General features: G+C 73.5%; 1 protein-coding gene across 1 annotated transcript in view; it reads right to left on the bottom strand.

Annotated features, from left to right (window-relative positions):
• Window positions 1–447: 447 nt before the first annotated feature.
• Kif1a (kinesin family member 1A) overlaps window positions 448–16,411 on the bottom strand; it is an 83,882-nt gene continuing 67,918 nt past the window's right edge. The window contains 17 exon segments of the mRNA XM_048344391.1: window positions 448–568; window positions 769–887; window positions 2,068–2,217; window positions 2,219–2,261; window positions 2,626–2,725; window positions 2,728–2,775; window positions 4,563–4,664; window positions 4,667–4,688; window positions 5,650–5,727; window positions 6,141–6,341; window positions 6,640–6,785; window positions 7,380–7,413; window positions 7,415–7,442; window positions 8,884–8,909; window positions 8,911–9,018; window positions 9,437–9,483; window positions 9,486–9,550. Of these exon segments, the coding sequence (XP_048200348.1) occupies window positions 526–568; window positions 769–887; window positions 2,068–2,217; window positions 2,219–2,261; window positions 2,626–2,725; window positions 2,728–2,775; window positions 4,563–4,664; window positions 4,667–4,688; window positions 5,650–5,727; window positions 6,141–6,341; window positions 6,640–6,785; window positions 7,380–7,413; window positions 7,415–7,442; window positions 8,884–8,909; window positions 8,911–9,018; window positions 9,437–9,483; window positions 9,486–9,550 (1,360 nt within the window). The 3' untranslated portion in view covers window positions 448–525.

Below are 16,411 nucleotides of genomic sequence, written 5' to 3'. Positions count from 1 at the left end.
GCACCGCCCCCGGTCCCCCCCCAGGCTCCCTAGACGCCTGCCCAGAGCACCCTGGAGAAGCCTGGCTGGGGCAGGGAGACCCGGTGCACCCGCCATGGGGTGTCCCCCCCCCTCGGCCCCCGGCAGGCAGGCTGGGACACGGGCAGCAGAGCGGGGGCCCGCGGGCGGGGGCTCCGCGCCGCACCGGAGGCCTGCCTGGAGGCGTCAGAAATAAATACTTATAAATAGAACACAGTCTTAATAGTTAACTCCTCGGCGAGCCGTTTCGACGTCACTAGCTAGCGTATATTAATTATAAGTCTGTCTATGCTTTAAAAAAATAGGAGAACGGCAGCGACGCCCTAGGTCCTGTGCCCTCTGACCTTTCCGGCGTTCCCGGAGCCGCCCGACGACGGCACGGCCTCCGGGGGCTCGGCCGGCTGTGTGGGGCGGGGGGCGGGGCCCCCGTGGGCAGCGGAGGGGGAGACAGACGTCGGGGGCGGGGGGGGGGGGGGCCAGGCCGCTGGCTGGCGGGGCCCGGCCGGCTCAGACCCTCATCTGCGCAGACCTCCTCCGGGAAAGCTTGGACCTGCGGGGGGGTGGGGAGGGGGGGGGGCGGGGAGGGCGGTGGTTAGGGCTGCCCAGCCGCCCGCCCGCCCGCCCGCCCGGCGGTGAGAGGCAGCGCCCACAGGCCCCGGTCCCCCCCCCCTGCACTGTGGCCCCCAGCGGCCCCGCCCCCGCCCCCCCCCCGCCCCCGCGGGTGTGGCCCTGCCGCAGGACGGGGCGTACCGAATGGTCCCCGCCAGGAGGGGGTTGAAGGCGTACAGCCAGTCGTGCATGTCCTTGTCGCTGTTGGCCTGCAGCAGGATGCCCCGGTGCGCCGTGCACACCGCGAACGTGTTGGGGGTCTGCGGGGGCGAGCGGGCCGGGGGTGACGGGGCCGCCGCGCCCAGAGCCGGGGCCCCTCCCCCCCTCCCGCTCCCCGCTCGGCCACCGGGCCCCCGCTCCCCGCTCCCCGCTCGGCCACCAGGCCCCCGCTCCCCGCTCCCCGCTCGGCCACCGGGCCCCCGCTCCCCCCGCTCGCGCCACCGGGCCCCCCGCTCCCCGCTCCCCCGCTCGGCCACCGGGCCCCCCCGCTCCCCGCTCCCCGCTCGGCCACCGGGCCCCCGCTCCCCGCTCCCCCGCCTCGGCCACCGGGCCCCCGCTCCCCGCTTCCCCGCTCGGCCACCGGGCCCCCCGCTCCCCGCTCCCCGCTCGGCCACCGGGCCCCCGCTCCCCGCTCCCGCTCGGCCACCGGGCCCCCGCTCCCGCTCGCCCACCGGGCCCCGCTCCCGCGTGGCGGATGGGTGGCAGCTGAGGCCACGGTCACGCTCGCCCAGAAAGAAAAACATCCCCGAGTGGGCATCGTGGCCGCGGCCCAGACGGCTTCCAGAACCTTCTCAGCCCGGCGGGCAGGCGGGAGCCTGGGCAGCTACCGCGTTCAGGCGGGGCGCCCGCCCCACAGCCGGGCCCCCCACGGCGAGGGGCCCCCCGCGCACGCCTGGACCGCCCGCCCCTCGCCCAGGCTGCCGCGGGCCGGCCCCGGGAGGCCGGGCGGGAGGGACCCCGTGCCACGCAGGGCCCCGCGGAGGCCCCCGGCTCCCCACCCCCCCCCCCGGCTCCCCCGCCCCCCCGGCTCCCCGCCCCCCGGCTCCCCGCCCCCCCCAGCTCCCCGCCCCCCCCGGCTCCCCGCCCCCCAGCTCCCCGCCCCCCCGCCTCCCCGCCTCCCGGCTCCCCGCCCCCCGGCTCCCCGCCCCCCCCCCGGCTCCCCGCCCCCCGGCTCCCCGCCCCCCGGCTCCCCACCCCCCCGGCTCCCCACCCCCCCCCCGGCTCCCCGCCCCCCGGCTCCCCGCCCCCCGGCTCCCCGCCCCCCCCCAGCTCCCCGCCCCCCGGCTCCCCGCCCCCGGCTCCCCGCCCCCCCCCCGGCTCCCCGCCCCCCGGCTCCCCCGCCCCCCCCGCCTCCCCGCCTCCCGGCTCCCCGCCCCCCGGCTCCCCGCCCCCCGGCTCCCCGCGCCCCCCCCACACCCCCGCCCCCGCCGCCCGCCGCACCTTGAGCATGGCCTGCTGGTCCTCGCTGTACTCCACCTGGGCGGTGGAGAGGTTGAGCACGAACCGCTCCACCGCGTCCCGCTCGCTGTTGTACATGTAGGCGTAGGGACGCCGCACCACCACGAAGCGCTTGGCCCAGCCGGCCGTGTGGCGGCTCCAGGAAGTGCAGGTAGCCCTTCTTGGAGACGATGGGGCTGTGGACAGGGACGGGGACCGGCTCCAGAGGGGACCCGGCCGGGAGGGGCTCGGCCCGCCCCGCCCCCGCCCCCCGGCCCCCGGTCACCCGGCTAGGCCAGGGCCCCCGGCAGACCCCAGCCTGCGCCGCCAGAGGCCCCCCTGCCGGCCCATCTCTGGGGGAGGAGGGGGGCAGGCGGGGGCAGGGGGAGGAAGGCAGGCCCCTGCCCCTGCCTGCCTCTCGCCTTTGTCCAGCTCGGCACAGGGCACGGTGGGGCCTGACCCGGCCCCAGGGCCGGTCAAGCGCAGGGCCCCCCCTTGCCGGCCCAGGGCTGGCCGGGCAGGGCTTTCGTGCCCCCCCCCGGCACCCCCCGCCCCGCACACCTGACTCGGATCTCCTGGATGTCAGGGACCAGCAGGCGCTGAGGCTCCTTGTCTGCTTCGGAGGCGCGGGCTGGGGACGGGAGCTTCCTGGAGTCCGCCTCGGCAGAGGCTCGGGCTCCGGGCTGGCCGGCCGGGAGCAGGGCTGCGGGGGTCCTGGGAGAGAGAGGGACGCAGACGGTCCCTCGCTGGGCTCGGGCCTCCGCCTGGACACCCCGGGGGTCTGCCTGGCAGGGACGCGGGCCCGGCCCGGGGGTGGGGGCTCTGGGCCCGGCCGGCCGGCCTCTGTGTGGAGAACACACTCTCCCCTCCCCACCCCGCAGCCTCCATAGAAGCATCCAGAACCAAGCTCAGTGCGGTGCGGGCTAAGCCGGGGACTGCAGGGAGGGGGGGGGGGCAGCGAGGCCCGGGACCCGACAGGCGAAGCGCTGCGTACTTCCGTTCACGTAAAGCAAGGTCAGGGCCAGAGGCGGTGGCTCCTGTCCGCAAGCTCAGCGCCGAGGAGGCTGAGGCGGTGGAATGGCTGTCCAGGCCAGCCTGGGGCCCAAACACAAGGCCCTACCCCAAAGATGTCCGTAAAACGCTACAGCACAAAGGGCCGCGGTCCCCACTCGAGGGACCCCACTGCGGTCCCCACTCGCAGGGGGGCCCGCGCCTAGCAGACGCCCTGACTTCACAGCACACGCGGCCACCAGAAACCAGAGCCGGAGGCCGGGGACAGGTTGAAGTAGGAGAGGCTGAGTTGAAATTCTTGGGAATCAGACATGGGGGGGGGGGGCTCCTCTTGCAAACCTCGCTTCACCCCAGAAAGACAGCCTTGCTCTCAGCACCGAGTTCACGGCTCACTGAGGACTCGGGGACCCATCCCTGGCCCCCAGACCAGGGCAACGTGGTGTGTGTGCCGCCCATCTCTCCCTTCATCCAACAATGTGTTCTTGCATTTGTGTTTCACCCCTGCCGGCTGCAGGGCGCCCCCTGGGAGGGGCTTCTCCCCGCCGGGCTGCAGGGACACCCCCCGGGAGGGGCTTCATCACCCCCGCCGGGCTGCAGGGCGCCCTCCGGGAGGGGCTTCTCCCCCGCTGGGCTGCAGGGCACCCCCCGGGAGGGGCTTCACCCCCGCCGGGCTGCAGGGCGCCCCCCGGGAGGGGCTTCTCCCCCGCCGGGCTGCAGGACCCCCGCCGGGCTGCAGGGCGCCCTCCGGGAGGGGCTTCACCCCCGCCGGGCTGCAGGACACCCCCCGGGAGGGGCTTCATCACCTCTGCCGGGCTGCAGGGCGCCCTCCGGGAGGGGCTTCACCCCCGCCGGGCTGCAGGGCGCCCTCCGGGAGGGGCTTCTCCCCCGCCGGGCTGCAGGGCGCCCCCCGGGAGGGGCTTCATCACCTCCGCCGGGCTGCAGGGCGCCCTCCGGGAGGGGCTTCACCCCCGCCGGGCTGCAGGGCGCCCTCCGGGAGGGGCTTCTCCCCCGCCGGGCTGCAGGACCCCCGCCGGGCTGCAGGGCGCCCTCCGGGAGGGGCTTCACCCCGCCGGGCTGCAGGACACCCCCCGGGAGGGGCTTCATCACCTCCGCCGGGCTGCAGGGCGCCCTCCGGGAGGGGCTTCACCCCCGCCGGGCTGCAGGGCGCCCTCCGGGAGGGGCTTCTCCCCCGCCGGGCTGCAGGGCGCCCCCCGGGAGGGGCTTCATCACCTCCGCCGGGCTGCAGGGCGCCCTCCGGGAGGGGCTTCACCCCCGCCGGGCTGCAGGGCGCCCTCCGGGAGGGGCTTCTCCCCCGCCGGGCTGCAGGGCGCCCCCCGGGAGGGGCTTCTCCCCCGCCGGGCTCTCCACCAGACCCCTCCAGCCGTGTGTCCAGCACAGGGCCCGCCGCCTCCCCATGCCCAAGGCTCAGCCACACTCCCTGGCTGGTCGGGGTTCCAGAAGCTTCCCCAGCAGCCCTGGAAGAGCTCACCTCACATCAGGGGCACTGTAGCGGCCTTCAACCAGAGAGGGGCAGGTGGAGGAGGGGGTAAGCGTGGCTGCCCCCAGGGGGGACATGGACGGGTCCCGATCAGGGTGACAGACATCTCCGAGAGCTGTGGAGAGAAGAAGCTTCCTCGGGTCTCTGGGCCTCGGTGGGCGTCCTCGTCTGTGTCTTGACGTCTGTGCACTGGACCCCCTGCTCCCTCTCCCCGGCCTCAGCTCCAGCAAGCCACCCCCCGGTCGCTCCGGGACCCCAGCCCCTGCCCAGGCCCCAGGCCCTCTCCCCCCTCCCGACCCGCCCCGCCTGTCCCTCCCGGTCGGCCTCGGCCCTGACGGATGCCGGCAGGGCTGTCCCTCCTGCGAGGGAGAGCTCGCGTGGGGCTGGGCCCGCACGGGGGCTCCGGCCCGCTGGGGCGCAGGGGAAGGGTGCACAGGTCACGAGGAGTGGGGTGGGGGGTGCCGCGAGGGCCTGCGGGGGGGGGGCCCTGGGGAAGGACATCAGGGAGGGGGGGGAGAGGGGGCGGCACCGGCTGCCGCGCCCACAGCCCACCGCCCTGGACCCCAGGCTCGGGGGGCAGAGGGGAGCGCCTGGGAGAGCCCAAGTCCACCTGCACGCGCCAGAGGCGAGGAGACACCTCCTTAGCACCGGCACCCCTGGGGGGGGGCGGCACTGCCCTGGGGGGGCGGCAATGCCCTGCAGGGGGCGGCACTGTCCTGCGGGGGGGGGGCGGCACTGCCCTGTGGGGGGGTGGCACTGCCCTGCGGGGGGGCGGCACTGTCCTGCGGGGGGGGGGGCGGCACTGTCCTGTGGGGGGGGGCAGCACTGCCCTGCGGGGGGGCGGCACTGTCCTGCGGGGGGGGCAGCACTGCCCTGCGGGGGGGGGCAGCACTGCCCTGCGGGGGGGCGGCACTGTCCTGCGGGGGGGGGGGGCGGCACTGTCCTGCGGGGGGGGGCAGCACTGCCCTGCGGGGGGGGCGGCACTGTCCTGCGGGGGGGGGGCAGCACTGCCCTGCGGGGGGGTGGCACTGCCCTGCGGGGGGGTCCCCACCCGTCGAGGCCCGGGCCCCGCCTACCTTGCTCTCGCTGGCGCTGACGCAGACGTGGCTGTGGCTGTACTCTCTGTTGAACGTGTGGGTGAGGAGGCGTAAGCACTGTGGGCCAAGCACGCGTGTGGTCAGGGCCGCTCCCCACGCGTGGCCCTACTGGCACCCCTCCCACAGCCGGGACGACACCGAGGCCAGAGCACCCCGGGTCACGGTGCCCTGGTGATGAAGTGGGGGGGGCCGCCCCCCAAGGTCGAGCCCAGGCCCAGAGGCACTGCCTAAAGACGCTCGGCCTTCCCAGCAGCCCGCAGCGGCACCGATGGGGGCAGTGGGCTCCCCTCCAGCTCAGGGCTGGCAGAGGGGGGCCGTCGCTGCTGGAGGGGCTCTGGGGCACCCGGGTGTGGTGCTGACCGCCCCCCCTCCTCCAGGCAGATCTGACGGGAGCCGGCCAGGGACAAGGCCAGGCCCGGGGGAGGGGGGGCAGGAGTGCCCTTGGCCCCGCCCCCCGCGGCTCCACCCACCTTGACCGCTAGCTCCCGCTGCCTCTCGTTGGGCGGCTCCAGCGGCGAGGGCCGCCCCTCGGCCGACAGCGGGGAGGAGGCCCCGGAGGAGCTGCGGGACCTCGGAGTCCTCGCTGGAGGCCGGGACAGGGCCTCGGCGCCCGGCCGCTGCGTGGTCTCCAGCTTCTCCCGCAGCAGCAGGTAGTGCCGCGTCTTCTCCACCTGCACAGAGCGCGGGCTGGCATCGGCGCGGGGGCGGCCCTCGGGCCCCGCGGGGGTCCGTCCTGCCTGGCGCCGCCGCCGGCCCTCAGAGCCGAGGGCCGCCCCGCTGCCCGGTGAGCCCGGCCAGGCAGCCCCCACCCCCTCCCCCACCCTGCGCAGGGTGCTCTGGCCTCGGTGGCTCCGGGCGACCCCAAGGTCAGGACCGTGGCGGCCGGGGCTCCGGAGGCCCCGTCCCTCACGCCCGGCTTCCCGGAGGGCCCCGTCCCTCCACGCCCGGCTTCCGGGGCCCCGGGCTCACCTCCTGCAGCAGGCTGAGCTTCTCCAGCTCCCACTGGTGATCGAGGATCAGGCTGTCGCTGCGGGGCCTCCAGCCCGCCAGGTTCTCCTCACCCCGGACGTAGGCCACGGACGTGTCCAGCACACGCCGCCGCCGGCGCTGCATCCCTGGAGGGGGGACAGACGGCGGACGCCCGCCCTTCCCGATGGCGGCACTGACGCCCCTCCTTCCAGAGGGGACTCCTTCTGGACACGCTCCCCTGGGCCTCGGTCCACAGCCCAGGACCACGGAACCAGGCCGGCCTCGGGCCCGGTAGCAACCCAGGGCTGGTGATCCCGAACTGCCCCCCCCCCCACTGCTTCAACGGGAGCGGGTTTGTGTCGGCGACTGCGGCTGCACCCACCCGGCCCCGCCCACACCCACCCGGGCCCCGCCCACACCGACCCGGGCCCCGCCCACACCCACCCGGGCCCCGCCCACAACCCGCCCGGGCCCCGCCCACACCCACCCGGGCCCCGCCCACACCCACCCGGGCCCCGCCCACACCCGCCCGGGCCCCGCCCACACCCACCCGGGCCCCGCCCACACCCACCCGGGCCCCGCCCACACCCACCCGGGCCCCGCCCCACACCCACCCGGGCCCCGCCCACACCCACCCGGGCCCCGCCCACACCCACCCGGGGCCCCGCCCACACCCACCCGGGCCCCGCCCACACCCACCCGGGCCCCGCCCACACCCACCCGGCCCCGCCCACACCCACCTGGGCTCCCGGCATCTGCCACGTGGCACAGGCCTCAGCTCGTACACACCGGTCACCCGGTTGCTGCAGGGACGGGGGAGGGAACACCTGGTTACCAGGCACGGCGCGGGGACAGGGCGACGGGAGGGGTCCTGACCAGCCACAGCGCGACACACACCGGCCCAAGCCTCACCCTAGACACCAGGCAGACGGCCGAGCCGCAGGCTCTAACCCATCCCAGACCCGCAGCCCCTGACCCAGGACCAGAACCTTCTGCTCAGGTGCCACAGGGCCTCAGCTTTGCCTCCCTGAGCTCCTCCGCCCCCCAGATCCTCAGGGCTGGGGTCCCCGCGGGCCCCGTGCCCCACGGGAACGCCCTCCTGGTCCTGGGAGCCCAGCTCCCCCATGGACAGACAGCCGACTTGGACACGGCCATGGCGGCCGCAGAGCCCCGCACAGAGCACGAGACCCCGGTGGCCCTGGCGGCCCTCCAGCCCCCCGAGTCCCGATGCCCAGGCTCCTCGCCTCTGGCTGGGCCAGGGGGCCCCACAATGGGTCTGTGGGGCGAATGCTGAGGTCCCCAAGGAAGGCGGCCAATGCCAGGCAGCCTCAGCACTGGGACAGCCTGGCTTGGTCCTTTCCCATCAGAAAGTGGCCAGGACTCCAGGAAGGCACTGGGCTAGTGCCAGCCCGAGGGGGGGGGGCAGCTCAGCTTAGGGCCCCTCCCCGGCCCCCACCCCTCCAGCCCCCCTCCAGCCTCTGGGAGGAGCAGCTCAGCTTAGGGCCCCTCCTCGACCCCCACCCCTCCAGTCCCCCCTCCAGCCCCTCCCCGGCCCCCACCCCTCCAGTCCCCCCTCCAGCCCCTCCCCGGCCCCCACCCCTCCAGTCCCTACTCCAGCCCCCAGGGGAGCAGCTCAGCTAAGGGCTACTCCCCAACCCCCCTCAAGTCCCCCCTCCAGCCCCTCCTTGGCCCTGGCCCCCACCCCTCAAGCCCCCCTCCAGCCCCTCCTCGACCCCCACCCCTCAAGCCCCCCCCTCCAGCCCCTGGGAGGAGCAGCTCAGCTTAGGGCCCCTCCTCCACCCCCACCCCTCAAGCCCCCCTCCAGCCCCTGGGAGGAGCAGCTCAGCTTAGGGCCCTCTCCCGGCCCCGCCCTATGCCCTCTCCAGGCCCTCCCTCGCCACCCCTTCCACGAATGGAGCTGAGGGCCCGCCGGGGCCCCACAGAAGCAGGGCACGGGCCCTCTCCCCACAGGCTGCTGGCCCCCTCGGGCCCCCCCAACACGGTGTCCATCTCTGCGTGGGCCCAGGGCCCCCTCGGGCAGCCACACAGACGGGCAGGGGTGGAGGAGCAGGGAGCCGGCAGGGGGGGCCCCCCGCTAGCCCACGCTGAGCTCGGGGGCCCCGGACACAAGCGGAACGGCGTTAGACGGCTCAGGGCCACGCCGTGTGCAGAGCCCAGCCCGGTCCTCCCTGGGCCCCGGGTGGGGGGCGGGGCCCCACGGCCGGGCGGGCCCCCCAGACGCACCCCTCTGAGGCGCGCAGGCTCCCGCTCGCCGAACAGGTTCCGGATGGAGCGGGAGGCCGGAAGCTTGGCGTCCCGGGAGTAGAAGACCATGCAGAAGTCCTTGGTGATCACGGCAGGCTGGGTGCAGTTCTCCATCTGCGAGGGTGGGCGGGCGGAGGCAGGGGCTGGGCACGGGGCACCCGGAGCCCCGGGCCCCCCCCCCCGGGCTCGGCCCGGCTCCCTCCCAGCCTCCCGGAGCTGCCCGGGCTGAGCAGGCCGCGGCCTGGCCCGAGCTCCAGGCCCTCGGGGAAGGGGGGCAGAAGCCCCAGTGCAGCGGCCCGGACCCCCCGAAGCCTCTGTGAAGCCCGGCCGCCCCGCCCGGCTCACCCCTGACCAACCACAGCACAGAAGTCGCGGTCACACGCACCTGCCCGGCACCCCGAGGGCCGTGGGGACCGCAGGGCTTGCTCCCACCCCCAGGCCTCATCTCCTAGCCTGTGTGGGGCCCGGCCCCTCCGCCCCTCAACTGGCTTCTCCACCACCTGTCGGCCCGCGGGAAACACAAGCGTCTTGCCTCGATGTAGGCGGAGAGGGTCATGTAGATCTTCTCCCGGTAGGGGTGACTCGGTTCAGCAGGAGGGAGTTGTGCATAGAGCTGTCCCACGCTGCCTCAAACTGGTAGAAGGTTCTAGAGGGAAGCAGACAAGGTAAAAGACAACACATGGGTGGCTTCCCGAGGGACGCCGCCTACAGACAGACGGACAGACGATGCGGGGCGACCGGAGGGGGCGCTACCCGGAGTCGGGGCGGGGGCCACGGTGGCGGCGCCGGCGGACGCCCGGCCTCCACGCGCCAGGCCTGGGCCGGGCGGCGCCCCGGAGCCGTCACGGTGAGCTCCGCGCTCTCGGCTCCACGGAGGGCGGGCTGGAGGGGGGCAGGCCGAGGAGGCGGGGAGGGGCCGACTAGGATGCACCGAGGTGGGAGAGGTGGGGGAGGGAGGAGGAGGGGCAGGAGGGGAGGGGAAGGAGGGCAGAGCCACTTCCCGTCCCACCTCAGCCTTCGTCTGAGCAACGAGGTGTCACGGTCCCCCCGGGGCCCGAGCGGGGCCCTCCTGGGTGGGCCAGAACTCTCGGCCCATCTCCTCATCAACCAGCTCGCCCCCACCAGAGGAAGGGCCCGGGGAGGATGCTTGGCGTGGAAACCGCCCCCCGCCCGGGCGAGCCGTGGCCCCCGGGGAGAGGCGTCCCGGAGCACAGGCCACAGAGGTCCCGTGGAGCCCCCGCCCCGCCCCTCGGCCCCGCGGAGCGTGGAGCGCGCTCCCAATCCAAGCATCCTCAGACACAGCGGGGCCGGCCCAGGTCCGCGGGCGCCACGGAGCCAGGCCGGGCCCCCGCACCGCCCACCCCGGGGCGGGGGGCGCGGGGCCGACGGGCGGGCCGGGCCGGGCGGAGCCTCTGCGGGGCGTCCGGAGGGGGTGGAGGCGGCGGGCACGGAGCGGGGGACAGGACCACGCGTGGCGGGGACACGGCACGGGGCACGGAGCGGGCAGACGTCGGAGGAGGAAGGAGAGAGGCGGAGCGGAGGGCGGGCGGGCGGGCGCGGGGGAAGGGGGGCTGTACCTAGTGTCATTTCCGAAGGAAACGCTAAGGAAGGCGGCCGGACACACGCACACACACACAGGAGAGAGTGAGACGTGAGAAGAGGCCCGCCACGCGCCGGCGCGGCTGCGGAGGGACCCGGTCGGTGCGCTGATGATGCCCCAGCTGCCCCCCGCCCCGGGGCTACAGAGAGAGCCCCAGTCCACCCTGCTGCCCCCGGACGGCGGGCCCCAGCTGGCACCCAGAGCGGCCCGGCCCCGACGGACAGGACGGCCTTCGGCGCCACGGGGCTGTTTCCTGGCCACGGGCCACAGGCCGCGCCTCCGTGCCGCTCGCTGGCGGGAGGGCGGAGCGACGGCCGGCCCCGCCCCCGCGGAGGTGCCAGGGGGTGAGGCGGGAGGCGGGGGCCGGCCAGGACACCCGGAGAGGGAGCCCGGCCGGGCCTGGGGGACCCTGGGGGCGGCCAGACCCGGGCTGGGCTTGGCGAGGAGATGAGGCCTGCTCCCCGGGCCCCGCGGGCCCCTCGAGCTTCCTCAGCCCCGTCAGGACAGACCCCAACGCGGAAGCCCCTCGACACGGGGGGGGGGGGCGGGCGGGCGGGCTGGGCCGTCACAGACCACCGCCAGACGGCCAACCGGCGGAGCGCGGCCCGCACCTCCACCACGCTCTCCCCACGTCCCGTCTGAACGGGCGGTGGGCGCCCGGCCTCAGAGGCCATCGGGAGATGAGGGCGGGGCAGGGAGGGTGCCGGGGAGGGCGGGTCAGGACGGCCGCCCGGAGGCAGGGGCGCCAGCCACTGTCCTGGAAGCCTCCAGAATTTGGGCACCGTGGGGGACGAGAGTCACACCAGCCAGAGTAAGAAAGCCGCACCCGGCTCCCACCAGACCCGGACTGCCCGGCACCTAGGAAGACGGGCTCTGCTTGGCAGGCGTTGGGGTCGCGGCCCATGGTGGCCCGAGCTGGCCATCAGCTCCCACCAGGAGACAACCTTCCCCCCGTGGCCCCCTCAGCCCGCCCCCGAGGCCACCGTCCGAGTGAAAGGAGCCGGTGACCAGACCCGCTTTTAGGGAAACGCCCATCAGAGAGGCGGTGGCTGGGCCTGGCCGGCCTCCACCTTCCCACAGTCCTCCGCTCCTGCGCCCGCCGGGCCCTCCCGCTGCCCACACAGCTGGGCTGCTCCTTCCTGGTCCTGCCCCCAGGCTCCTCCCACCTCTGTCCTGTGCCAGGCGGAGGCCCTCCCTGCCGGGGCTCTGTGCCAGCCGCCCGTCCTGCCACGGCTCTGCCCCGGGACGAGGACACCGTCAGCATCTGCGGTGAGGCAGGGGGTATGGACGGACCCCGCTGGGTGCTGCTCGAACCCCACCCGCGTGGTGTCCAGGATGGGTGTCTGAGGGGGTCGCAGGTGCCAGGCGCCAGGCTCTGGCTCACAGAGGGCAGGGGAAACAGAGGCCCAGGCGACCTGCGTCCGAGCCCTGCCCGAGGAGGCTGGGGCGCCTCCGGCCGCCGGGCAGGGCCCTTCTCCGGGGTAGGAGCTCCTGGGCCTGGCGGGGCGGGCGAGGGAGGCCTGGACGGGGCTGCTCCCCAGCCTGCGGCGGGCACCCCAGAGGAAGCTCTAGCTTCAGTGGGCTCCAGGACGCTTCTGTCCCCCCGGGCCAGCCTGTGGGCAGACAGACCACGACCCTGCCTAAGGGGCAGAGAATGAGACCAGATCTTGAACCGGTGGACTAGCCCATCGTGCCAGCCCTCAGCTGCCCAGCTGCCCTGGTGCCTGTGTCTCTGTGCAACCACTGAGCAAAAGGGCAGCGTGGATAACACCAGGCAACAGAGACCTGGGCGGCAGCCACGGCCGAGCTCAGCCTGTCAGAGGTCAGGCCCGAGCGGGGGCTTCTCCCACCCCATCCACCTCAGCATCGGTGCCAGCACCTACAATCCTCAGCCTTAGGGGGAAGAAAATCACATTCCAGAAGGTTCCGCCGCGTGTCCCCTGCCCCCCCATCGGAAGAGCCACCGCAGCTGTCCCTCGACAGAGCCTCTGCGTTGCACAGCCCAGGTCCCCGGGGGAACCACAGAGCATTTGAAAGCCTTCGAGAGTGCACACAGGTGCACCGCCAAACCACAGGGCGCTCACCACAGCTCCGCCCGCCTCAGAGCCCCCCTGGTCCCGGAGGGCCCTAACAGCCCGGGGTCCCACCTGGCCATCGTCCGTATGGCCCCCCAGAACCACGAGCAAGCGTGGACAAGTCTCACCCGCCACAACCTTGTCGCTGCCCCTGAGGCTCCGCCACGGAGAAGCTGGGCCACCGCCACGGGGCCACGGCCTCTGTCCCACAGGGGCCTCCGCCCAGAGCACACCTCCCCCACCCCCACCCCCACCCCCACCCACAGGGGCCTCTGCCCAGAGCACACCTCCCCCCACCCCCACCCACAGGGGCCTCCGCCCAGAGCACACCTCCCCCCACCCCCACCCACAGGGGCCTCCGCCCAGAGCACACATTCCCCCACCCCCACCCCCACCCCCACCCACAGGGGCCTCCGCCCAGAGCACACCTTCCCCCACCCCCACCCCCACCCCCACCCACAGGGGCCTCCGCCCAGAGCACACCTCCCCCACCCCCACCCCCACCCCCATCCCCACCCACAGGGCCTCCACCTAGAGCACACCTCCCCCTGACACCCACAGGGCCTCCACCTAGAGCACACCTCCCCTGACACCCACACCCACAGGGCCTCCACCTACAGCACACCTCCCCCTGACACCCACAGGGCCTCCACCTAGAGCACACCTCCCCTGACACCCACACCCACAGGGTCTCCACCTAGAGCACACCTCCCCCTGACACCCACAGGGCCTCCACCTAGAGCACACCTCCCCCTGACACCCACACCCACAGGGGCCTCCACCTAGAGCACACCTCCCCCTGACACCCACAGGGCCTCCACCTAGAGCACACCTCCCCCTGACACCCACAGGGTCTCCACCTAGAGCACACCTCCCCCTGACACCCACACCCACAGGGCCTCCACCTAGAGCACACCTCCCCCACCCACACCCACACCCACAGGGGCCTCCGCCTAGAACACACCTCCCCCCACCCCCACCCCACACCCACAGGGGCCTCCGCCTAGAACACACCTCCCCCCACCCCCACCCACACCCACAGGGGCCTCCACCTAGAACACACCTCCCCCTGACACCCACAGGGCCTCCACCTAGAGCACACCTCCCCCTGACACCCACAGGGCCTCCACCTAGAGCACACCTCCCCTGACACCCACACCCACAGGGCCTCCACCTAGAGCACACCTCCCCCTGACACCCACAGGGCCTCCACCTAGAGCACACCTCCCCTGACACCCACACCCACAGGGTCTCCACCTAGAGCACACCTCCCCTGACACCCACACCCACAGGGTCTCCACCTAGAGCACACCTCCCCCTGACACCCACACCCACAGGGCCTCCACCTAGAGCACACCTCCCCTGACACCCACACCCACAGGGCCTCCACCTAGAGCACACCTCCCCTGATACCCACAGGGCCTCCACCTAGAGCACACCTCCCCCACCCCCACCCACACCCACAGGGCCTCCACCTAGAACACACCTCCCCCTGACACCCACAGGGCCTCCACCTAGAGCACACCTCCCCCTGACACCCACAGGGCCTCCACCTAGAGCAAACCTCCCCTGACACCCACACCCACAGGGGCCTCCACCCAGAGCACACCTCCCCTGACACCCACAGGGCCTCCACCTAGAGCACACCTCCCCCACCCCCACCCACACCCACAGGGCCTCCACCTAGAACACACCTCCCCCTGACACCCACAGGGCCTCCAACTAGAGCACACCTCCCCTGACACCCACACCCACAGGGGCCTCCACCCAGAGCACACCTCCCCTGACACCCACAGGGCCTCCACCTAGAGCACACCTCCCCCACCCCCACCCACACCCACAGGGCCTCCACCTAGAGCACACCTCCCCTGACACCCACACCCACAGGGCCTCCACCTAGAGCACACCTCCCCCTGACACCCACAGGGCCTCCACCTAGAGCACACCTCCCCTGACACCCACACCCACAGGGGCCTCCACCTAGAGCACACCTCCCCTGACACCCACAGGGCCTCCACCTAGAGCACACCTCCCCCCACCCACACCCACAGGGCCTCCACCTAGAGCACACCTCCCCCCACCCACACGCACAGGGCCTCCACCTAGAGCACACCTCCCCCACCCACACCCACACCCACAGGGCCTCCACCTAGAGCACACCTCCCCTGACACCCACAGGGCCTCCACCTAGAGCACACCTCCCCCTGACACCCACACCCACAGGGCCTCCACCTAGAACACACCTCCCCCTGACACCCACACCCACAGGCCCTCCACCTAGAGCACACCTCCCCCACCCACACCCACAGGGTCTCCACCTAGAGCACACCTCCCCCCACCCACACCCACAGGGCCTCCACCTACAGCACACCTCCCCCTGACACCCACACCCACAGGGCCTCCACCTAGAGCACACCTCCCCCACCCACACCCACACCCACAGGGCCTCCACCTAGAGCACACCTCCCCCTGACACCCACAGGGCCTCCACCTAGAGCACACCTCCCCTGACACCCACACCCACAGGGCCTCCACCTAGAGCACACCTCCCCCTGACACCCACAGGGCCTCCACCTAGAGCACACCTCCCCTGACACCCACACCCACAGGGTCTCCACCTAGAGCACACCTCCCCTGACACCCACACCCACAGGGTCTCCACCTAGAGCACACCTCCCCCTGACACCCACACCCACAGGGCCTCCACCTAGAGCACACCTCCCCTGACACCCACACCCACAGGGCCTCCACCTAGAGCACACCTCCCCCTGACACCCACAGGGCCTCCACCTAGAGCACACCTCCCCTGACACCCACACCCACAGGGGCCTCCACCTAGAGCACACCTCCCCCTGACACCCACAGGGTCTCCACCTAGAGCACACCTCCCCCTGACACCCACACCCACAGGGGCCTCCACCTAGAGCACACCTCCCCCTGACACCCACAGGGCCTCCACCTAGAGCACACCTCCCCCTGACACCCACACCCACAGGGCCTCCACCTAGAGCACACCTCCCCTGACACCCACAGGGCCTCCACCTAGAGCACACCTCCCCCACACACACCACACCCACAGGGCCTCCACCTAGAGCACACCTCCCCTGACACCCACACCCACAGGGCCTCCACCTAGAGCACACCTCCCCTGACACCCACACCCACACCCACAGGGCCTCCACCTAGAACACACCTCCCCTGACACCCACAGGGCCTCCACCTAGAACACACCTCCCCCTGACACCCACAGGGCCTCCACCTAGAGCACACCTCCCCCTGACACCCACACCCACAGGGCCTCCACCTAGAGCACACCTCCCCCTGACACCCACAGGGCCTCCACCTAGAGCACACCTCCCCTGACACCCACACCCACAGGGCCTCCACCTAGAGCACACCTCCCCTGACACCCACACCCACAGGGCCTCCACCTAGAGCACACCTCCCCTGACACCCACACCCACAGGGCCTCCACCTAGAGCACATCTCCCCCACACACACCCACAGGGTGCTCCGCCCAGAGCACACCTCCCCCTGACACCCACACCCACAGGGCCTCCACCTAGAGCACACCTCCCCCTGACACCCACACCCACAGGGCCTCCACCTAGAGCACACCTCCCCCTGACACCCACACCCACACCCACAGGGCCTCCACCTAGAACACACCTCCCCTGACACCCACACCCACAGGGCCTCCACCTAGAGCACACCTCCCCTGACACCCACACCCACAGGGCCTCCACCTAGAGCACACCTCCCCTGACACCCACACCCACAGGGCCTCCACCTAGAGCACACCTCCCCCACACACACCCACAGGGGCCTCCGC

Source organism: Perognathus longimembris, chromosome 4, assembly GCF_023159225.1.
Source record: "Perognathus longimembris pacificus isolate PPM17 chromosome 4, ASM2315922v1, whole genome shotgun sequence".
Classification (NCBI taxonomy): Eukaryota; Metazoa; Chordata; class Mammalia; order Rodentia; family Heteromyidae; genus Perognathus; species Perognathus longimembris.
This window is presented reverse-complemented; position numbering and strand designations above follow the sequence as displayed.